Genomic DNA, 23,765 nt, shown 5'->3' on the forward strand with positions numbered 1-23,765 from the left:
AAAAAATGGTCAGTCTTTGTCAGCCACATGAAGTGATGTCCTGGTGCAGATTCATGCTAGGAATCAGCCTGAAGGCTGAGTTGAAAACCATTGATAGAGCAGGCTCACAGATGCTTCTGTGTTACCACTACTCAGTTCTCCAGCCAGCTGGTGCTCTTCTGCTGTGCTTGTTAGTAAGTTTTTCTAACTTTTTTTTTTTTTAATTTAACAAGGTGTATTTTAAAGATATTCTAGCTGAAAGTTTGTCTTCCATAATATGCATAATATGGCTGAAAGTATGTCTCAGTGGGATTACTTTCTTGATGAGGATTCTTCAACTTCTAACATGTATTTAGAATGAATTTTTAAATCTGGATACCAATGGTAAAGACACCACCATAAAACTTCTGCTCAGACAATTTGTGTTTTCTTTGTTTTCTCTCCTTTCCCATTAAGCCCTTTCAGCCAGACCTGTGTTTGAACTAATTTATAAACATTTTACCCTTTGCTTTCTATACAAGCAGCTTTTCATGGATGTGGTTCATGACATGGTCAAGACAAAGGAAATTCATCATCCTTCTGTTTTAATGGGTACATAGACATTATTTGACTTATCTGCCCCAACCCAAAGGACATAAGACCCATGATTTTCTTTGAAAATTTGTCAAAAAAAAAGGATAATTGACTGTGTTTGGGGAAGAAAACAGGCATATTAAAAGGTATCTTGAATGTGACATCATCTGCCTAAAGTGGTGATTTGTTTCCTGCCTCCTCTAGGCTGTGTGATGTGGTCCTTGTGCTCTCCTCACTCAGCTCACATCCTAAGCAAAGGGAGGTTTTTCCCTATCCTTGATCCCTGTTCCATGGAGCCCCTTTGTCTCCCCATGTTCATCTTAGCTTCTCTCTGTGTGTATGTTTTTCCTTTTAAATTCTTCCAGCAAAAATTTAAAAGGTACTTCTCAGTTGTCAAGGCAAACAAAAGCAAGCTTGAACAAAGATACGCTGGATGGTTTTTAGAGCAAAGTAAAAATCATAATGTCTTTAGAAAATGTGGTGAATCTAAAAGCTCAAAGACTTTTCTCTCAGTCAATGACTCAAATAATTTCTGTCAGGGAATAACAGGATGATGATATGTTGCCCATTCTGGCTTCCCACCTCCTTCAACCAAATTTCTAAAAATATAACATCAAAGTGAGATCTGATGTGTTAAAGGGGAGTGAGTGGAGGAAAGGGAAGGAATTTCTGAAAATCTGTAAGTAGTGGGATCCCTGTGGCAACATCTCTTTTTGTACTGGATGTGTTAAACTTTACAATAAGCCATTTTTGTTGATATTGCAGCAGGTAAATATTTATTGCGAGGGTGGCCAACCTGTATCTCAGAAGCTGTGCATGCAAAGGCAGCTTCTGTGCCAGGGTTACTTCAAAGGGAATGATAGATCCATACTGGGTAATTCAAATTCCCAAAAGGGAGATGAAATTACTTGTAAGGACCTGCCGAAGTCAGTAATGCTGAGTGGCTTTGCCACTTACATGCATGTCCAGCTAAATCTCATTTGGATTACACAAGCAGGAGCCCTGAAGGGGTCTTGTTGCCTTCTGCCTATGAACCACTCCTAGAACAATCCCTGACCCACACATGTAATTTGTGTCTTTAGCCAAAGATGATTTAGAAATGTGGTTCACAGGCCAAAGAAGGCTGATCTGTCTTGTGTCCTAAACAGGGAATAACACTGGCTGTCCAATTATTTTCATAAATAATAGAGAAAACCTGATAAATGTATGAGCAATGGAACTAATGAAACTTGTTTTATTCTGACTTTGCGATCTGATTCTGTAGTGCCTAAACAGCTTAAGTTCTTGCTTACACAAGGCTAAGTTATTCATAACATTACTTTTAAGTTTGGATTTCCTTCCCGTTGAAAGGAAAAAGTCATCGTCTAAATAGATTAAAAGTTCAACACATCTCTTCATCCTGGTCCAGTATCTTTTCCCTCAAAATGTAACTTTATTGCTTTTGAGATCCTGAAATTAGACAACTGATTCAAAGTTATTTTTTCGTATATACACAGGCAATGTAGGTCTTGTTTCCCCAAGAACATGGATGTTAAGAGGTTGTTTGAAAAAGTGGTCAAGTTTAAGTAAACAATTTTATTTGTGCATTAGAAGGCAGGATTTACACATGTAAAGTAAATATAGGAGTCATTAAAACTGTCCTTGATTCTAAAACATACTCCTGGTCTTCATGAAGATTTGACTGATCTTGCTAATCCTGCCTGGCCCTGGATAAGAGTTTCAAACTAAATAAAATATTTTTACAGCAGCTCACTGCTGGCTCCATTATAGTGAAGTCTCCAAGTCTGCCCATCTGTCTTCTCTAGAACTCCTCTTTGTAAAGGCAGAAGGTTCTTTCCTAAGCGGGTTCAGTGTTAAGCCCTGAAATAAGGGTGCTTATCCCAGTTTCCAGTGGTAGTGGAGTTCTTGTGTTCTGTTCAGTTAGGAAATTCCAGCGGTCTCCTCTGTGGTCCTCTCACCCTCCTGTTTTGGAATAGAAGGTTCCCGAGCTGTTAAAAGTTAGATCTCAGTTTGAATTTTTCCAGTGTTTGGAGAAGTTTGGGTCAGCATCTCCTATAAAAAACAGTCCAGAGCTCAACTCTGAAGCTGATTCTTTTTGACCAAGCTCACAGATGGCTGGAACCACTTCCCACTTCAAGCCTTTTATTCATCTCACCCTACCAGTTAATGCCAGGTGTGACTGCCTAGACAATTTGAATCTCTTCTGGTGTATGGGCAGAGGTTTCAGCTGGGCACACCTCTATTTCTGGTTAAAGATTCTCGTTGTTGCTTTTTTGTTAAGAACTCATAAACCCTCTCCCTGAGATAACTTCATATTTTAGCACTATGGCAGGAATCCCTCCTTGTGAGCTTTCCAGCAGCTGTTCCATAGCTTGAGCATAAAGTCACCATTTCCCCTCAGGCTCCGCTGCTGTTTCTGGGTGGAGGAGGGGTGGAGATGCTGTTCTAGCACACAGTGGGAAAAGGGAGCTCGGGAGGTTTGAAGAAAACTGGAGAAGGGCAGGGAACAGCAGCTGCTGTTGCTACGAGTGAAAGAACTGCAAAACACTGTCCTTTTCATTCCTTCCCCCACATACCCAGCCTGCAGTGAGAAGAATGGTGAGCGAGCAGAATAAACATATGCTGCTGTACCCCAGGTCCTGCAAGGAGTTAGAGGGCCTTTAAATCCAGAAACAGAACTTGACCCTTTCTTTAAGGTTTCAGACAGATTCTTCAATCCCATCTGTTGTGGTTGAAACTAAGGTGAAAGGAATCAATGCTGAATCCTTCATCTGAGAACGCTTTTAAAATGTTTATTGATGCTCAGTAATGAAATACAGGATCTTTTTTCCAGTGGGGAATTTTACAGGATACAGACGGTCCTGTTCTTCCTTCTGCCGATCCTTCCTGGAATCTCTTGAACAGTTTAATAGGTCCGGATGGTTTAAACATTTTAATGCTAAATTTGGGACATATGATAGCAATTTCCATGCAAGTTCAATGGCACAAAAGCACAAACAAGCACCAGAGCTGTAACCTCTCACTGTTTGGGTAGACAGGGTTGCCCCATACATTGGTTCTGATTCTAGTTAGTCTCTTCAGAGAATCTTTTTCTGCTGCCTGACTAAAAACATCCAAGATACTACCTAGGGAATGGGAGCCCCACTACCCTTGGTAACCTGCTCCTCTAGCCTCTTCTCCAGGAGCCTCGTGTGGTTTGGTCCCAGCTCCCTGTCTGCCTCTTGGCTCAGATGGTAGAAAGAGCTGAGCAGACAGTTCAGCAGCAGCAGAACAAGGATTTGATTTTCAAGGCCGTATCTGTGGAGCTGAGAGGTGGCTGGAAATGGAATATGTGAGAGAGGAGTGCCGGGGAAAAGATTACTTTTTTCCTCTTGGTAGTAGAAATAGGAGCTGATCTCAAATATGGCAACAACCTCTGATGGCAACACCATTCAAGGAAGACATTGCTTTCACAGTGCCTTTCCCTAGTGCTGTGGGCACATTATAAGGTCATTCAGAGGAACTTTGAAATTTTGTGTAAACGGATTTTGTAGCAAAAGGGTCTCTTCTTGCCTGTGCTTCCCCTGAGAAAGGGTAGGATGCCTGGTAGGGTTGTGACACAGATCCAGCCTGACGTGGTCATTGACCTCTACAGCACAGGGAGCACTCTTTATGTCTTCTGGAAGGTATCTTCAGGTTGTTTCTTCCTTTATTTGAATAGGAAGAGTTCATAGTAGTGCCTGTGGGTGATGATAGATACAGAGTCTTCCCTCAGTTTCCTAAGAATGACTAAACCAAAATTAATGATAATATTTTCATATAAATAGCTCCTATGTCTTCATTTTCTTATGAATCTTATGACTGGTGCTCAGTATTTAGAGAGAGAAGTTTATCAGTATTTGTTTTCCCAATTCCATTTTCCCTGCTCATTACTATTTTGCACACTAACTTTGGTGCAACTGAATTTTTTTAGTGGCTTTTACATCTGAAAGAGAAAGTATTTAGGAGCAAACTTTTTATTCTCAGAGTGGTGAACATTGGGAGTGTTAAAATCCATGGTATATACAGACTTGGAGAGTTGTAATAAAATCTTGAGGCCTAAGATGATAGGAAGAATGGCTTCTCATAGTAACCTGAAATACTCAAATACCCACGTAAGTTTCGTTTTGGGTATTTCTTGGTTCTGATGTCATATCCTCATGCAAAAATGATTTTATATCAACTTTATCATTGTTAATAGTGATACATATCTGTATTTTATCTGGATTTAATAGGCCAGGCCAAAGGAGCTATATATGAAGTTTGAATATTAAAACAGATATTGTTACAAGGACTCATTAAATAAACATTCATTCCTTGATGCTTTTGTGTACTGTGAAAGGAAAATTTCTCCTTTTACCTTTCCTTTTCCAAGTTAGAAAGAAGCCCAAATTAGATAAAACTGTGCTAGGAATATCTAGTCTGTCTTTTTTTTCCCCTGGTCTTAACTGGTCACAAGTGGTGATGAGAAAGATTTAGTCTGTAGTGGCTGAAGTATCCCTGTGACAGCTGCAAGCTCTGCTGAGTCTGGTGTGGTCTGCAACTCAAAAGAGGAAGGATAAAGTAGCAACAAGGAATGTACCAACAAAGTATTGTAGTCCCAAATGTGGATAACGCCCCAAATTTAGGAGCTGTTTTATGCTGCCATACCAGCCTACATGACCTGATCTCCCTTCTAGCTCTGCAGAGGGAATGTAACTGCTCATAGTGGAATCTAGCTATAGCTGTCCATGATGAATTATTGGATTTTAAACAAGCACAACCACACAAGATGAATGGAGGGTACAGAAACGTTAACTGCGGAATTTTTTACCTTGGGTTGGTTGAAGTCATTGCAATCCTCAAGTGTTTTATCAGGTGTATGCATAAAGGGGTGGGAGGGCAGACATGCAACAGCATGCACCTTCCACTGTGCCTGGGGATGGTGTTCTCATAATACCAGAGGAAAGTTCAGGGAAATATGTACTCTCAGTAATTATATCCTGGCTTTCTGTGCAGGGTAATTTCAATCTTTGCAGATGCCTTCATCTATCTGGTGAGTTTAGTGGTAAAACTGCTTTTCTTCTCTCTCCTTAATTTTACTTCCACCTCCATTTTTACTTCATGGTATTGCAGCTTTTCCACCAAACAAACAGCAAAGAAGCAAGCAATCCTGATGAGTAATTTTTCTGTTCCCACAGGCAGAGATGAAGAACCTATTCTTTCTGCTCATGCTAACAACGATGTCACCTTCTGCATTTTCAGTAAGTAAATGCTCTTCTGAGCACTGTTACAAGAAATGAAAGATACTGCTGTTAAGAACTGTCAACATCTGTAACTCAAGTGCTTTGTAGAAAGTATTTCTGAAAGAGCTAATAGGTTCAAGTCATCAGAACTATTGTGGCACATCTTATGAAAAGTCTAACATGGCAATTAAATAATGGCATTCTGGTAGTGCCTTTGGCTCTAGGGATGTTATCTGCAAAGCAGTAATTGCTGTCTCCTGCTTCAAAGCTAGAAAGAGTTATCACTTGAAATAAAGAGAATGGAATTTTGGTTAGTTCATTATTCTCTTTTCTTTGGTCTTAGAAGTAGTAGCCATGTGGTTTAGCTTTGCTGGGAGAGGTTACTTTATGTTAAGCCAATGTGATATTATCACAAAAAGAATGCAGCAATTATGAACTGAGATTCCTGTTCCTTTCTGAGTGAGAAGCAGGATCTTTCTGAAGTAAATGTAGCTTGAAAACAGTTTCCCTGACTTGAAGTTCAACTTTATTAGTGAGTTGGTCATCTAAGGTAAAAGATGACCTGCAGAGTAGAGTGGAAGTATTAACACAGGAAGACATTACATGTTTGTTAGGTGTAAAGGAAAAGAGAGTGGGGAAAAAAAGAGGCAATTATCACTTGGAGTAAGTGTTTTTGCTTTCTAGGCCGCCTTTGAAAATCAGGAATGAGAGACCAGAAATCAAGCAGAGTTTGTTAATTGTCATATTTTCTCTTACAGATGGAAATATGCTTAAATGAGTGTCTGCTGTCTCACATCTAATAAAAACTCATACTGTATGTTAAAATAACCAGAAATTGAATATATTCTATTCAGTTTATCTGTTCACCTGCCTATCTCAAATTTGGAGATATTGGTGATTTTTTTTTTGGAAGGAATATGACTGAAATACCCTGAGACTGGAAGGCTGATATTTCTCTGTAGCATTAGACTCTACCCCCTGCATGCAATCAATAGTTCCTCTTGAAGCCATGCTGAATGAAAGGAGTTTTCTTGGCCACCACTTAAGTTCAGTATTGTCCATTTCCCTGACATACTGGATCTGTCCAAGTCATACATTTCCTCTGAACACTGTTTCTTTATATAGATCTGCATTTCTAGGTTGAAATGCTGGTTTTTAATTTATTCTAAATCATTCAACATTGTTATTGTTTAAAGTGTTAATCTATTGAATAGACTTTTAGATGTCTTACGCAGCTTTAACAAAAGGCAGAAGATGCACAAGGACATAAAAGTTAAGGTCATACAGAAACAGTAAAAATTACTGTAAGGACAGAGAAAGAGGAGATTTTACTGTTATTCCTATCAAAAGAAAGGGAGAAAACATGCACAAGAATAATTTTATGAGGTAGAACCAGTTTGTTTTGCCCTATAACCTGTCTACAGCTATGTCACAAGCATGTGTCTAGCAAAAAACATTAAAAGATAGGCAAAGATAATTTCCCCCAATACACTTCTAGTTTATGAACCCTTTGAACTTGAGATGTCTCTGTCTCTCTCCCCTGAATTTGGTCAATGCCTCCTTGAAGCCATAATACCAAGATCCTGCTCTTGAGAGCTAAATATCAGCTATAATGTAATGATTTATTAATATTAATTAATAATTAATAAATAATAGCAATTTGGAATAGGATTTGTGTTTCCCCTGTGTGTCACTTAAGTTGCCTACATTAAATCTCCCCTGTCATTTTAGTGATAAATTGCTAATACTATAATGCTTTCCCATAGTTCTTTGCAGTATGTCTCTGGTTTTCTGTGGTCCTTTATTACCCTTTATTACCCTTATCATCTGCTTTAATTTCTTCTGTGGTTTTGGCATAGCTAATAAATGAGTTGAGGCATTCTGGTTCCTTGTGGAATTCTGCTGCTAATGTCAGTTCTTGCAGTGGATGGAGATTTTATTCCTGCTTTTGTCTTTGGGCCACCTGCTGATCATCCATTGAAGAACTGTCCTTCTGACAGCTTAACTGCCTTAAAAGCTTTAGGTGAAGGAATTTTTGAAAGTGTTTTGCTAAATGTGAGTGTATCTGGCAGGTTACCTTTGTTGATGTGTTTGTGAATTGAAGAACTGCAATGTTCTTAGAAGAATTTTCCTTTAAATGTCCTATTGACTTTTCCCCAAACATCCTGTATTTATGCAGGTGCCTGCTAGCTCTCTTCTTTGTTATAACTTCTATTAATTTATCAGCTGACGTCAGTTTTACGCTCTGTGAATGTACGGTTCCACGGGTTCCCCTGGGATCATTTTGTAAACTGGTGTCAGATTTTCCACTTTCCAATAATCACATGTTGAAGTGGATTTAGCTGAGAGGGTTGTCTGCTAGTATGTAACAGTTTATCCATTTCAGCCTTGAGTTCCTGTTAGGCCCCTTGGATAAACAACTTCTAGTGACTTCATACTGTGTGTTTTGTCCACTTTTCCAAATAAGTTTGGGGTCATAAAGTTTACTCACAATCATCCTCTTTGTAGAGTTTTCTGAATGTGCTCCATTTCCTCCACAAGGATTCCAAGAATTAATTCGACTTCTCTGCAATGGCTGTATCTTTTTAGAGTTCTTTAAATTCCCTCCTCATCTCCAGGCCACCCAGAGTTCCTGAAAGCCTTTCCATTTCTGAAAAGCAACTGGTACCTGCTCTGCCTGCTGCCCAGCAACAGGGCACAGTGCCATGGGGCAGCATTGGTCCTCCCCAGCTGACAGAAAATCAGTGGGTGTGGAAGGAGCTAGCTGTAGGGTGGGACAGCCCAGAGAGAGGTAGCACAGTGAGGGGTGTTGAAGAGTTGAACAGGGAACATGGAAAAAGAGCTGGGAACCATGAGGGAGTGGGTTCAGTGACGTCAGGAGAATCTGAAGTGTTTTGAGAAAATGAAGGTATCGGGGAACTGCTGGATTTTACTGGATTTGTTAGAGGGGATATGCTAATGAGCCATGGCTAGGGTGAGAGTGGAATGAAAGGAGATGTACACAGTGAGTGTAAACCACAAGCCATTAAAGCTAACAAAGCCTGGGTTTTTCTCTTCATCTTCGTATAGCAGCTTGTCTTAATAAGATACTCTCTTCTTCTGCAGAAGAGATTTTGCTTCCTGCTGTCACCACCTTGTTCACTTTCATTCTTGTTTTTTCTAGTTTTACTCAAATACAATTCTTTGATTGCTTATTCATTATTCATAGAAATGGTACTTGGCATTATTCACCTTCAAAGCTCTTCACAAGCCTGCTGTGTCTGAGCCAAGATCAATGGTTAAGACAGAATTATAAAAAAATGCTTTGCTGATGTGGTTTGGATTCATTAGCTCATTTTTGGTAGCATTTTTGGCTAATATCCTAGCTGGTTGCAGATGGAGCCATCTTGAAAATGCATATTGGCGTAGCAGCAGATATCTAAATTATAAACATGTAACATATACTAAATGCTTTCAGCTCCCTTTTGATTAAGTTTGAGGATTGGATACCACATGTCATGCAGAGCTTAGCTATGTGAAAATATATCATTAGTGGGCATCATTGTAGTACTGGATAATTCTCCTGGATATTTACAGGCCCTGACTGGACTCTCCACACACAGCCCACTGCCCAGAACACCCTTGTAGGCTCCTGGGACTGCTGGCTCCTGCCCCAGTGAGGATCTGAGGTAACAGACATGGACCCTGATGAGTCAGGCCCACCTGCAGTCCCAACTCCCAGGTTGGTTTCAGGTGGAGGTGCCCAAATCCCAGGGCTGGAGCTGTTACCTAGCTTGTGCTGCTCCCTGGCTCGCTGTGTTGTCCTGGGATAGTCTCTCACTACTGGCCCACAGAGAGCAGCCAGCCTTTGGGGAACCTCAACACTTTTCTTTCTTTTCCCCTTTCCGTTATAAGCTTTTTTCTGAGCAATTAACTTCTCCCTAAGCACTTATTGTTCAATGTTAACAAAGTTGTATTTTTTCACTGGAGTCTTCTTACTTGCGGAGACTTTGGCAATGAAACCATTACAGAAGTGATAGTGGTGGTAGCTTTCTTTTGTAAAGTATTTGGTTTTCACCCTTCTCTCCTACGTGTTTCCTAAATGGTGCTACAGGTCAGAGTGTGTCAAAATAAACATTAACCGTATTTCAGAAACCATAAACAGCAGAAAGTAGATATTTATCAAATAAAATGATGCAGTGTTATTTCAAAAATACTAAGAATGGTTAAAGAGAGAAAGTCTGATTTTGACTGCAGTTTTAAGCCATGCAAACACTATATAACTGTAACACCACTTTACTGATTTTATCCTTGTGGGCAATATCTGTTTTCAGTGGTTAACAGCTGGACAAGGCCTGGTTGTCAGCCTCTATTTCTCACCACATTCTCCTTGTCGGCGCTGAGATTTGTATCTGATTCCAATGGAAGGTAGTAAGCATGTGAAACGGCCCTGGAAGTCACAGTAACAATGTTTGTGTCCAAAATAATGCTTCAGTTGCATCTCAATAGGCCAAAGCTGTGCAACCTTCTGGGCTAAAATTGAGCAGTGGCCTTGTCCAAAACCTCTGGGGCACAGTGTGGTTATCAGTAACCACGTGCTTCGAGCAGCGGTGGTTGGAGTGCTGCAACGGGATGTTTTGTTGCTGCTCGTCAGTCTGGAAAAGCAGCTCCAAAAAAACACCACAAAATAATTCAGGGTGACTATCTCTGAGTCCTGAAAGGTGCCCAAGGAGCAAGGAGTAAGAACTTGCCTAGGATGTATGTTGTTTGGACGTGTGACTGCAGAACTTCACTGCTCACTTGGGACTGTATAGTAAATTGATGTTTTCTTTGATAGCTTGCTGGTATTTGAGTTGCAACAAAGCACTAGGAAATTGTTCCCACTGAATCACTTCTCCACAGTTGGTGATATGAACTTTGTGGATCACTGCATGCCTGCAATGTATTTGTCTGGGAAGCACAGTCCTCTTCCCATGCATAGTTTTCTATCCATCTCATCAAACTGACTGGAAAGTCATTCAAGGACCCCTTTTAAAGTGTTCCTACATAGTGCCAGCATTTTCTGTCTTTCTGAGCCAAGTCCCATTCATAGCTTCTCTTCCAGTGCATGTTTCATACACAAAAATAAACATTACATGGTATATAATAAGCTATCTGGGACACTTTTCCAGAATTCTTTTGTTTGCCTGTGATGCATACTGGAATTGTCTTTGCAGATGAGGTCTGGAGGTCTAATGACTCAGAGGCATAGCTCTTTACTTGCTGATGATATCAGATACAGTTGGCCTGGTAACAGCAGATGCTGCAACTACATCAGCAATTCGTCTGTCTAGGAACTGATGAAAGCAATGCAGTGTTCATAAAAATGAAATCCCTGGCCTTCTAATCTTGTACACCACAGCAGCCTGTATGCAAGTGAGCCCTGAGAGCCCACAGTGCCAGGGTCATGGGCAATATCGATATTCCCAGAAAGGATGCATTGCTGGTGTCTCAACTGGTGATAAAACTGGACAGAGCAGTTGGGCATTATCTGGCTGCCCTTTGGGGAGTTTTTAGAAGTCAAGAAAGATGGTTATATGCATTTGCTCACTTCTCTTGAAACATTACAATATATAGATTATGCAGATAAAGAAACTGCATTCTTGTATGAATGTCAGGCTGAAGCAAGAGAAGAACAGAACCGAATGAATTTGTAACAGTGATGAAGATTGTAGATTTTTCATTCTGAAATCCATGAGGGAATGGAATTTAGTTGTCGTGGCTGACATGAGATAAAAGCATTCCAGAGTCTGAAGAGAGCAGAAATAGGGTTTTGGAACAGAAACTGGCTGACAGCATCTAAAAATGTCCTGTTATCAGGTTATGTAATAATATATTTATTATTTATTATAAACATGCAGCTTTATCCTTGTCTACCTACACGTGTGCAGTTACTGAAGTAATGAGGACTGTGCACAGATTTCCAAGTATGGGAGTTGGGCTCCTATTAAAATCTTTCTCTGACACTGTACAGCTTTGGGAGGATTCTTTTGTCTGATGCTCCTTTTGGGTTGTACATAAATGGAGTGATACTGAGAAAAATGACTGTTCCTGCACTCTGTGGATGCATAAGCCTTACAACAAAGAGTCCCTGCAGATTTTACTCTCTATAGAAGGAATAAATAATGCTAGTTCTGTAGGAGGGATATTGGAATATTTATCAGGGTGGTGTGTGTGTGTGTCAAGGAAGGGCTTTCTATCCTAATTGCCTTCCAGTAATCTGACTTTCAAATGCTCTTCCTTTGGATTTTTATCTACACGTTTCCTTCTCCCTTATGCTGACTGAAAGGTCCCTTGTTTCCAGGGTGAGCTAATACTGCACCTAAATCAGTCAGTTGATACAGAGGAATAAGACTGCCGAGAAAGAGTGGTAGCATTTTTTATTCTTTTTAGGCTAAGGGAGGAGGGATTACAGGGGGAGGAATTAGGTGTCTGAAAGAAAAACTTGGGAAAATAAGACTGCTGAAAAAAACCTTGCTGAAAGCTAAAACACTATTGTTGGGATTATGCCCAGAAAGGCAAATGAGAATGCAGAAGACAAATAGTGAGCTGCATATCTGGAGTGAAAGAGTGGGAGAAGGGTTTGGCGCAGGATCAGGGAGATGTTGACTTGGCCAAGAGGAGGTATGTAGAAATGGCTGTAACCTGGGCAGTGCCACTGAACAAGCAGGGCAAAGACAGAGTTAGTCTGAACCAGAGGTATTAGAAAAAATTGTGTGAAGAAAAGGAAGTAGCTGAGCTGGGAAGAATGTCTTTCATATTAGAGAAATACAGGTAATAATTTGGAGTGACTGCAGCTAGGTAGTTGTGGGTAATTTGGCAGTAAATGCATAGATATGATTGGCTATTATTTCTGACTGTTGCTCTGCCAGTAGCAGGGAATTATTTCCTTAAAAGAGAGTGAAGTAAAGAAACCAGACTGTAACTTGGACATAACAGTAAGACAGAGAGTGTCTGTGGAAAACTATAAAACCTGTCTGACAAGGGAGGATTACCCCATGCGTCTTGCCTGAGTTGGACTCACTGGATGATTTATTAGACTAGCTCCTATTTCTAGAAGAGGTTTGGGTGTTTGTGTGTGGAGGCAAGTTAGATCACATCACAATAATTTTTTACCTTTTTTCCTCTGCCTGCCCGCTCTTCACTACAGCAAATGTCTCAGTGCCCAAATGGCCTGCACTTCCTTCTCAGTGGTACAAATGTATACATAAACTGCCCTACAGTTTGTAGCTGCCCAGAAAACCCTGTTTTTACAGTGTCACTCACCAGACAACCCTTCACTTACCTTTTTTTTCCAAGCAGAATTAATCCCACTGCATCTTGAAAATATTACTTTTTTCCTTAAGATACTGCCATTTTTCTCACTAACCACACATGTCATGCTGTATGTGGATCCCATCAGTTGCAGAAGGCATTTTTTTCTGAAAATATGATATTTCATATGTTTCCAAGACAATGTATTTCAGTTGTTTCTATCACACTTGTAAATTTTTGTCTATATTATCATGGTTATTTCTCTTAATGTCAGTATCCAACTTTCTAAATACAAAATTAATAAGGGTTTTGCTAATGATGGCCTAGACCTTGACATTGTCATTGGACACAGTTGGGTAAGAGGAATGAAGCTTTACTTCTCTTAAGTACTGGACTTAGAGCCAAGGATTTGGGTTTAAGTGGCTCTATTGATTGGTGTAGAGTGACAGTGCTCAAAGTCCCTGAAGTAATGATTTGCCTTTGCTGCCTTGCTGAGAGGAAGATGTTATCTTCTATTAGATCATTATTCAAAAGTGCTGAAATTCTATGAATAGACAAACAGTAGCAGTTAAGAGAGATTATGAAGCTGGATGTGCTGTATGGCTTCAGCCAGCTAATACTCCTAGATACTAGAGACCTGATCTTTCTGATGTAGTTCTGTGTGCCACTTTTCATGTTAGGAATACAGCACAGCAAGAGAGCCTTTTTTTGCAAGGGATCATATAGGATCCCTGCTTCATTTTTTTTTTTTTTTTTCCCTGTGTTGCCATGTCTTTTTGCTATGTCTGTGAGGTTTTTTATTTCCAGGGCCGCCGGATGAAAAGGCAGGTTGGTGTCTGGGGGAGCTGGGGTGAATGGAGCAAATGCAGTCGGAGCTGTGGCGGTGGAGTCAGCTTTCGGCAGCGGCGCTGCTATTCCCAAAGGTGAGGGCTAACCTCTTTTTTTTTCTTTCTTTCTTTTCTTTAAATGTGTTGTACCGTTACTGAGCTCCTGCAGTTATGTTCCAATATACATCCAGAAAAAAAGACTTAGTGTTTGATCCCAGGGGAATGAGTCCACTTTGAGATGAACCTCAGTTTCAGTCTTGTCACTGCTGTTTTGTGTAGTGCCCTCTCCAGAACATGCTTGCTTTGGCTCCTTTGATAGAGCACAGCAGTTGCTCTGTGAGATCTGAGGCTGTGCAATCAGGGGATTGGCATGGTAGCAGCTGCTTAATCAGGTCTAGTGTGGCAAGCCCTGAGGGAGACAGAGAACGGGCCAGAGCAGTTGGTTTCTCTCCTGAGAGCTGGTGACAGTGCTGAGGTTTCCTCAGGTTTATGATTCTCAGGATGGCAAATTGCCCCAGAAGAAATGGAAGAGTAAATTTGGCTCAAGCAGTGCCACCTCATTTGCAGCTGGGTTAGCTGCATCCTAATGAGGATGATGACTGGTACTGCACCTGTTGGGAATGATGGACCTTAGAGATCCTGTTGTGGATGAAAACAAAGCAAAGGAGGAAAAAAAAGCCAGACTCTCAATAATATCCTGAAAAAAACAGCTTCTCTCTGTTTAGAGAAACGAGAGGAGGTTTTGTAATAGAAGAAGCCAGAGTTATGAAGCTGCTGCTTCCCACAGAGAATAAAGAAAGGTCTCTTTTGAAGGCTGCCTGTTATGGTTTATACCTGACAGAATCCCGGGAAGCCTGTCTCCCTATTTTAGGAACACTGAGGTGTTAGGCACTGAATGGCTTTTTAGATCAATTTCCTCCATGATTGTTACTCTCCATAACTCTCAGCTGGGGTCATTTGACTGGACTAAGGGTATTGCACACTTTCCGTAGGCATGTTTCGCTCTTCTTAATAAGGGACCTATTGTGCACAAAAAAAATCAAGATAAATGATGCACAAAGATATTCTGAATTGGCCACTATCCTCATGCTGCTCATAACATGTTTCTCTTTCTTGTATGGACAACTCAACCCTTTGCTGGTGGACCATGGACTAAAATCTCAGCTTCCATTATTTAGTTGAAATGTGACCTTGAAGAGCAGTACTGCAGTTGTTCACGGTGTGTGTCTCATTCATGCCAGAATACAAACCACAACATAAAATGCCACTAGAAAATGCCAGCTTGCTTTAGTGGTGAAGAAGTGTATTTTAGTTATTTTGCTGTTTCAGAGAACTCTGTGAGGGTGATATGCTTGATGTGAAGGTGATTTGTAATGTCTGCCATGAGATGACTTTTTGCACAGGTATTCTTCAGAGAGCTCCATGTATTTTTTCTGTCTTCCAGGACAGAAGGTCCTTCCAGCTGTGTTGGACCAACACGAAGCTATCGGTCATGTAATGTTCAGGTATAGTGCTCTGGTTTTAGTTTTTCTTGCCTGCTGCTCCTTTTCCCCAGACAGAAATCATTCTTGTTCAGAAATAAGATGTGGTCATTAGCTCCTGTTTCTCTGATGTCACTAGTGGATGCAGTTCATTAACAGTATCCATTCAAAAATATATTGAAATTATGCCCCAGTTTGAAGGGGCATTTTTATTGTACACTTTATTTTCCTCCTTTTTTACAATGCTCCAATACAAACACTTTCTCTTCCATACAGAACTGCCCGGAAGGCTCCCGGGATTTCCGGGCAGAGCAGTGTGCAGAGTTTGATGGGACAGAATTCCAAGGCAAGAAATATAAGTGGCTTCCATATTATGGAGGTAATGATAAACATGTGGGGTTATACTTCATCACTACCTATCAACAATGTGTTTTGAAGTGACTGTAATGTTTTTTACTGTAGTATCCTTGCAGGGTACTTTCTTAGCTGGAGTGGGGGGCAGGAGTTGGCATGGAAAAAAATCCTTTTGCCAGCAGGAAAGCATTGCTGTCCTGAAGACACTGGATGCATGGGCCAAGAGACAGCATTGCAGCAATACGTACTTGTCTCTTGTAGCAGCCATTCCTTCAGAAACATTGCCCAAGGAAATCTGGAACTGATTGCAGTGAGGTTTCAAAGCATTAGAGGACCAGAAGTTCTGCTGTATTTTCCAATATTGTCAAAAGAATATTAGCAGGGCACAAGAGAAACAAATGTATGTAATTAATGAGTGCTTCAGAAAATACATCTCTTTCATCAGTCCACACTTTCTTGAGGAACCAGCTCAGAAGGCAGGTGTGGGAATCAGTGGTCTTTGCTCTGAGCTTTGATATCATTCACAGTTGGTAAACAAATTATGAGGGATTTTAAGCTAGATTTTAAAAGGTTTTTTGTTGCTTGTTGCAATAACATTTCTGTACCAGCACTTGTTCTCATTCTAGAAAACCCTGTACTCCAAGGGAGTATGAGAGAAATCCTACTAAGGAATAACCAAATATCCACTTAGACCAATGTCCCCTGAGGAAATATTTCTGTACAGTGAGATTTTACTAGAGTATTTTTCCAGCCTCCAGCAGTTTGTGACCCAGAAATTCATTCACTATCTGCCACTTAATATCAGTAAACCCCTCTGTTTCTGCTCCTGTGATCTAGAACTAGGCTCCTGGTACCGTATCAAGCTATTATATAATGTTTCTTTTTTCTCTCCTGCCAGCACCTAATAAGTGTGAGTTAAACTGTATTCCCAAGGGAGAAAACTTCTACTACAGGCACAAGGAAGCAGTGGTAGATGGGACTACCTGTGAACCTGGCAAGCGAGATATCTGTGTAGAGGGAGTTTGTCAGGTTAGTTTTCTCAGTACTTCCTTCATTCATCATTGGGTCTTGTCAGTCTTTCTGCTGTCTCCCTTTGTTCTACTTGACCTTTCATCATAGCATCAGAAAAGGTGAATCACTGCATTTCAAGGTGCTGAGGAGCATCTGGATTGCATTTCTCTGGCTCTGGTTGTGAAATAGTAGATAACAGCTTTGTTGTTTTCTCTGCCTTATCCTGACTTTCTGGGCTCCCTAGATTCAGGCTTTCTCAATAGATCTGTCCAGCATTTGGCCCCTTTTTTTCCCCCTCTGTCATCACAGTTTATTCCTATTAATGCTCCTGTGCTCTGACAGGCTGTTGGCTGTGATAATATGCTGGACTCTGCCAAGAAGGAGGACAAGTGCCTGCAGTGTGGAGGAGACGGCAGTACCTGCTATGGTGTGAAGGGCACTTTTGATGTGGCCAGTCTCCCCAAAGGTACAGATGATCCTAGGTAGTTTGGGCAGGTGAGAAGGAGAGAGTTAAACTAAAAATCAACTGCTACAAGGGCTGGTGGGGACACCTGCTCACATGATTGTTATAGGCATGCTTGGATGTTCACTTGAAATATTTGTACAGTGTGTGGTCTTAGGACTAGAAAAGGTACTCTTGGCATTATCCTGGGAATCGCTTTGTTAATCTGTGTCCACACTGAAGTACTTGCCATGATGCTGATGTCTTTCCCCACTCCCTCTTCAGCTGCTATTGTAGTGCTATAAATGCACCACAATAACATCACCACACACACCTTTGTGAGGCTGTCCAGTGTTTTGATAGCCCCACCAGGACACGTGCAGGGCTAGAAATGGGACTGCATCTTCTGCATTTGGCCAATTTTGAAAAATTTCAATATGTCAACCACACTTGTGGTCGCATCTCTCTATGTTGAACTCCAATATGATTCTTGCTGAAATTCCAAAAATTCCAAAATGTAGCAAATGGACTTTTCTGAGGTGCCATTGGATTTTTTTTTACATGTGGACTGATCTGTGGACAATGTAGGGTGAGGTTATTCAGCATGCAATTAAAGTGATGATAGAAATGCTTCATGTCACCATCAAAAAGCTCATCTAGTTGTTCAGGCACAAATGAAGCCATGAGCATCTTTGGCACAGAGGAGTGGCTGTATGGCACCCACAGTCAGATATTGAATAATCCCCTTTTTTTTTCAGGTTACAATCAAATCTTTATTATCCCTGTGGGAGCCACAAGCATCCAAATTAAGGAGGTTAAGCCCACCAGGAACTTCCTAGGTATGATTGATGTCAGAATCTGTTTATCAGTCTATTTGGATTCCAGCCACTATGCTAAAATCTGGTTTTCAGTCATGGGTTTACCTTGAGGGCTTGATATGGCAGAGTGAAAAACTGAATATCATGATATTGAGTATCCTTGAAATGTGAGTGATGCACAACTCTGGGCTTCACATTTACTTCATTTTCTCTCCTGTGGAGATCTTGCTGTTGGGTGCAGAATAAAAATACCCAAACCACATTGAGACTTCCTGCCTGTAACTTGCAAGGAATCTAGCTGATCTAGCCAAATTTGGCTGTAAGTTCTGTTTGGTGAATGCAAGTCCTACCTGCTCCTGCCATCTAGAAGTTGGGGGTGGGCTTCTTTTCTCCATAGATTTCTTTAAAGCATTTGTACAGCCTCAAACTCTGGTCATTCTGCAGAGGGGGAAAAGGAGGGAGAAAAGGCCTTGCCTAGATTTCTGGGCAGGGCTGAGGAAATTCCAGTGGAGAAAGCAAATACTCTACTGCTTTCTGAATGTTCCATCACTGAGTGCTTAGGACAAATCAGTCTGGTGATGTTTTCCTTTGTAGAAAACTAGATTCTGCACACATCTTGCTTTCTGAATAGAATATCTGATGAACCAGATAGTGGTGTAAAGTCAATGGAGTGTGAATCCCACATCCTAATGATAAGAAGGACAGAGGCTGGCTTCGGCTGTGCTCCAGCAACTAACAGTGGGGAATGCAGAGGCAGGGCAGGAATATGCTGGAGGCATTTGGCTGTGCAGCAAAAAAGTGCTTGATCTGCAGCAAAGCTGGCAAAAAAACACTGTTTGAATGTGGTTTAGCACCTTTTGCCAAAAAAGCCATACAGGAAGGACAGCATTGATGGAGGATGGTGGTCACTCATTTGCTTGTGACACAGTATTGAGTGGAAACAGGAGCAACCTTGTGGAGTTCTTATGATCCTTTCTCTGGCTTGTGGATTTGTCCAGCTGTCAAGAACGTGCGAGGAGAGTATTACCTGAACGGGCACTGGACGATCGACTTCAGCCGGGCGCTGCAGGTGGCCAGCACAGTGCTGCACTATGACCGTGGCTCGGAGGGTGATGTGGCCCCAGAGCTCCTCCAGGCCCGGGGTCCCACCACAGAACCCCTCATCATTGAGGTGAGAGGCTGTGCCTTCCCCCACTGACACTCTGCTCTTGCTTTCCACGGTGGGAGTACACTGGGAAAAACTGGAGACGTGATGGGGACCCCAGGAATCTTACAAGGCTGAGGGCCTTCCACCTAGACCACAGAAATAGTACTTATTGCTGCTCTGGTTCTATTGCCCAGAAATAAACAGTGCAAAGCTCAGTGATGGTTTCCTGCCTATTCCTTCGGGCTCTGACTTTAGGGGAGGCAAGAGTCAGCAGCAAATGATGTTGGGGCAGGGATAGGCTCCAGGACACTGCTTGTTATGCTGTGCTGTAGGGCAGGAAATGTAGCTGCTGTGACAGGAGCAGCTGGATATTCTACAGCCAAGAGGGATGAATGCACCCTTCTCTGAAAAATAATGCTCTCCAGAATATGATGGAAGGCAAGGAGAAAATCCAGTGCAGAGAATTAGTGCTTCTTGAATGGGAGAGGTGCAATCAGCTGGAACCATCAGACATGGTGGGGAAATGCTGTGAAGAGGAAAAGTGTAATTTCCCTGCTTTCCTCCCATGCTTTTGCAGCTCATCAGCCAGGAGCCAAACACCGGGGTACAGTATGAGTATTACCTGCCCCTGCAAGGACAGGCCTCGGGTTACAGCTGGAGCTACAGTTCCTGGAGCGAGTGCAGCTCTGAATGTGGAGGAGGTAAGGGGAGAGGACCTGATCCCTGGTGGCTGATGTGGGGTTTATATCTGCACCCTGCAGGCAGTGTGACAGTGTGCTGCCCTCTGCAGCAGCTTCCCAGCAGTCTGCTGCTGGAAGGCAGTACAGGGATCCACAGGGTGTTGCTAAGGTTTTGTCAAGGGAGGGTCATGCAAGGAGTAACAACAGGATTGGCCCATGCCAACACGTGGCCCATGCCTTGTTCTTATTTTCTATTCTCCAGTCCTCAGACATATTACTAGGACCTGTTAAGAATCTTCATAGATAGTCTTTGTTTTGATTTACTTCAGGTCTTTATAGTCTTTTCTACCACTTGAGAGGTCCTCTCCAGAGAGACCTGGCCAACTTTAGTGAATCACATCATTCTCCTCTGCCACAGCCTAGAAGATTCCCCCTCTCTAAGAGGACTGTCAGATCTCCTAGGGTGTCCCATCATATTCAGTTTACAGATTCCTCCATAAGCAACATTATGGATTTTAAGTTTAAAAGAAAAACAAACCAAAAAACTTCAATCAATCAAACAAAAAAATCCTCACCAGCTGATTAGTATATAGAGCTCTTATCAGCCTCTTCTGGGCTTCCACCCTAATGGCCAATTTGGCAGCTTTTGCCATATTGTGACTGTAGGTGCTACAATTGTCTTTGGCTGGGCACTTATAACCTGTAGGAAGCATGAAGAGTTGCAAGTTTTACTCCCATATCCAGTCCTCACAAGGCTGACCTTTTGAGTCTAACTGGAGACCTCCAGTTCTGCTGTACACTGCACACATCTTGCAGGGCTCCTTCATGAGCACCTTACGGCTGGGGCACTCCCTTTGTGAGTCTTGATCCATAATATAACAGGAAAGTTCCGTTCCCCTCAGCCACACAGAACTGCACTATCTCCCTTGCCCTTCCAGCAAACCCCTATTGTATTGGAAGGCATCACTTGTCCATGTAGTGAGAGACAAAGAAAAGAAAAGACAAAGTCTCTTTTCCAGAATTGCTGGGACAGGTGTGGATTCTACACGACTTCATAAACTTGCCTTGCCAACCCCAGTGTATTGCTAACCTAGTGCTGGGTAGCTTGTGTTGATCAGACATCTCTTGCTTGTCCCCCAGGTTTCCAGTCCCGCTTGGTGTTTTGTACCATAGACAATGAAATTTATCCAGACTACATGTGCAGGAATAAGCCACAACCAGACAACAACCGGACATGTGGCCATCAGCCTTGTCCCCACACAAAACGGTATGATTTCTTTCCTTCTTTTCTGGGGTCTGACTTCTTCCTGAGGTGCTTTTGGAACCGAGAAAAAAGTGACTCTCTTACTTCTGCCCTCCAGCATGGTTCTCTCCAAGGAGGTGCTTCACTTCTAAGAGAAAGCCAAAGACAAAAGATTGAGATGATAACAGTGATGAGTGAGGGCATTTCTATGTGCACAAGAAAAGAGCTTAACACTTCCTGTGTTCATTTTATAGACCAATTAAATTTGCCTTCCAAAACAGTATTGTGGAAAACAGTTGTCTAGCCCATGTAGGAGATATGAAAGAGATTCTCTGTTTTTTCTTCTCTTGAGCTAGAGCCTCCAGAGTAGAAAGTCTGAGCTGGTGTCATTTTATGTCATTTCTGCATTCCCAGTGTCTGTTCCCTTAGAAAGCGATGAATCCTGGCGTCTCTTCATTCTCCAGCATTTTCAAACCCCTTCACCCAGCCATTTCAACTTGTTCCTTACAGCTGGCTTCACTTGGCTCTTACTGGGCATCCAGAGCTGTGACATGAGCATTAACTGCATATCTGTGTACCAGTGGAGGCCTCTGAGAGCACTCATGTGCATGAGAGGTCACCCGGGAGCATTTCTGAATACATGTTAGCCTGTAGCTACTTGTTTTAAGTTCTTTAAAACCTTTGTTCTGTGTATAAAGGACTTCTTACATCTACCTGCCGCAAGCCTGGAGTCACAGCGGCGCACGGAGCTCTCAGATGAAGAGGTAACAAGCAGAAGGAAGTTACAGAAAGCACAGGAAGGCAGCTGCTCTCTTCTGCTATCTACCTAGTTGCTAATTGAAATCTGTGGGGACTTTCCTCTTTGGCACTGGTGGTAGAAGTGCCTGTTGCTTTGCTTTTGATGCTTGCCAGTGAAAATGGTGGTGGAGGGTGCTGGCTGGCAGCTTTGCTTAGGTGTCTGCACATGCCTCTGGTAACTTGATTCTTAGGAGACTGAGAAAGGGATGGTTTCTTCATAGCTTCTGGCTGCTTATTCTCATGTTTTCTCTGGAATCAGGGTAAAGAAGTTCTGGAAGATTTTTTTTTAAATTTACTTATCAAGATAAAGAAAAGAACATAAAGGAAAAGAGAGAATGATCATTTGGGCAATTGTAATATTGGCCAGCACAGCATAGAGAAAGACAGAGTTTCTTAAAAGCTCTTCTTTTTTGGCATGGGCCGTATAGCAGGCAGAAAAGAGCATGTAAGATGTGATGAGTACAAGGATGTGAGAGATACAATAATGTACACTAAGGTATGAGAAGTTAAAAGTATCAAAAGCAAAAGAGTTGTCCCCCAGCAAGCTGCTGATAGCTTAGGACTGGCAATTTTTGCCCTCTGATGAGGGTTCCAGTCTTGGGATTGGCCTTGTCTTACAAAGGAAATGAAACAAGGGTCAGAGAAATCTTAATTTGCAATTGAAGGAAGCTGTAAGTGATCCCATCTGGTTAATACAGCCTTTCCAAAACCATACATTTGCTTTACAGGAGGCAGAATACAGTATGGGGGGGGGGAGTTATTTCCATTGGAGCTTTTGAAAAAACTTGATTAATACTTTGTTATAAAGCCCTGCAACCACACCATTTTAAATGGCTTCCACTGAATGTATTTGTTCCCTTTCCAAAGGAAAGATTTTATAGTGAAGGCCATTCAGTTTTGGGTTGACATGGGCATCTTTAGCAACAAAGAAGGGTGCTCTTAGGAGCTGACCATGGTAGAGTCTACTGTGGAATCCTGCTAGGATGTGAATGTGAATTGGCTGGCTGAAACTTGGTTAAGGGGTGGCAAGAGTCATGCTAGGGAAGTAGCTGGAATGCTGGGGGAGAAAACATGAACTGTTTTCATTCCCTGGCTGGGCCTTACCTGGCTGCAGGGGAACATATCAGATGGCAAGCAGATCACCAGGATGCTCCCCCTCCACAACCAGTGCCTTTGGACTACACTGCATGCTGGATTTGGGGATGAAACATCATATTGTCCATGAAGCCAGGCCATGCAAGGTGTGGTTCAAGCTACCCAGCTAGCTCTGAGAAGCTGGGGTGGCCATGCACAGAGATTTTAGTATCTAGACAGATTGTTTTGTGGGCACATTCTCCTTGTTAGCAAGGGTGTATAATTTCTGCAGCAGCTTTAGCAACCAAAGACAGGAAAAAATTTATTTACATTTTTGTGGGCTTTTTGCATGTGTGCTGCAGTTAGAGAATTTGACTGATGGGAGGAATAAACCAGCTTTCTACTGGCCGTCAGTGAAAAGTTAAGCACTTCTGAGAGTGTCTGGCATGGTTTGCGGGCAGAGTGAGGACTTGGCTTGGTTTTATTGTTTCTGATAATGTCTAGAGTGTAATGTGTGGATTAGACTTTAGTGGTAGCTTTTCTTTTAGCTGATCTGGATTGGTTTTTTTGAGATTTTTCTTTCCTTTTTTTTTGATGTTCTATTCCAGGCATGACATTTTTGCAGACATCAGGAGACCAAAAGCCATGAAGAGAGATTTTCCCCTTCTGGGGAGCTCTGCATTTTCAGAGAAAAAAGTGTTTTGTAGCTGGAGAGATGTCTCTGGAGTAGGACTAATGCTCTGCATTGCCAATTAAGCTGGGCACGCTTGGTCAAGTGGGAACTCGCCTCTGATTCTATTCTGCAAAGGGACATCGTCCCTGT

At 41.9% G+C, this 23,765-nt stretch overlaps 1 protein-coding gene across 3 annotated transcripts in view; it reads left to right on the forward strand.

The window, feature by feature from the left end:
• PAPLN (papilin, proteoglycan like sulfated glycoprotein) overlaps positions 1 to 23,765 on the forward strand; it is a 50,220-nt gene that overhangs the window by 6,285 nt on the left and 20,170 nt on the right. For all 3 annotated transcript variants that reach the window (XM_064424467.1, XM_064424468.1, XM_064424469.1), the window contains exons 2-11: positions 5,751 to 5,813; positions 13,875 to 13,990; positions 15,339 to 15,399; positions 15,652 to 15,754; positions 16,628 to 16,758; positions 17,083 to 17,206; positions 17,941 to 18,021; positions 18,999 to 19,171; positions 19,725 to 19,848; positions 20,968 to 21,094. In XM_064424467.1, the coding sequence (XP_064280537.1) occupies positions 5,751 to 5,813; positions 13,875 to 13,990; positions 15,339 to 15,399; positions 15,652 to 15,754; positions 16,628 to 16,758; positions 17,083 to 17,206; positions 17,941 to 18,021; positions 18,999 to 19,171; positions 19,725 to 19,848; positions 20,968 to 21,094 (1,103 nt within the window). The remainder of the gene's footprint in view (positions 1 to 5,750; positions 5,814 to 13,874; positions 13,991 to 15,338; positions 15,400 to 15,651; positions 15,755 to 16,627; positions 16,759 to 17,082; positions 17,207 to 17,940; positions 18,022 to 18,998; positions 19,172 to 19,724; positions 19,849 to 20,967; positions 21,095 to 23,765) is intronic.

Source organism: Passer domesticus, chromosome 6 (assembly GCF_036417665.1).
Source record: "Passer domesticus isolate bPasDom1 chromosome 6, bPasDom1.hap1, whole genome shotgun sequence".
In the NCBI taxonomy this organism is placed as follows: domain Eukaryota; kingdom Metazoa; phylum Chordata; class Aves; order Passeriformes; family Passeridae; genus Passer; species Passer domesticus.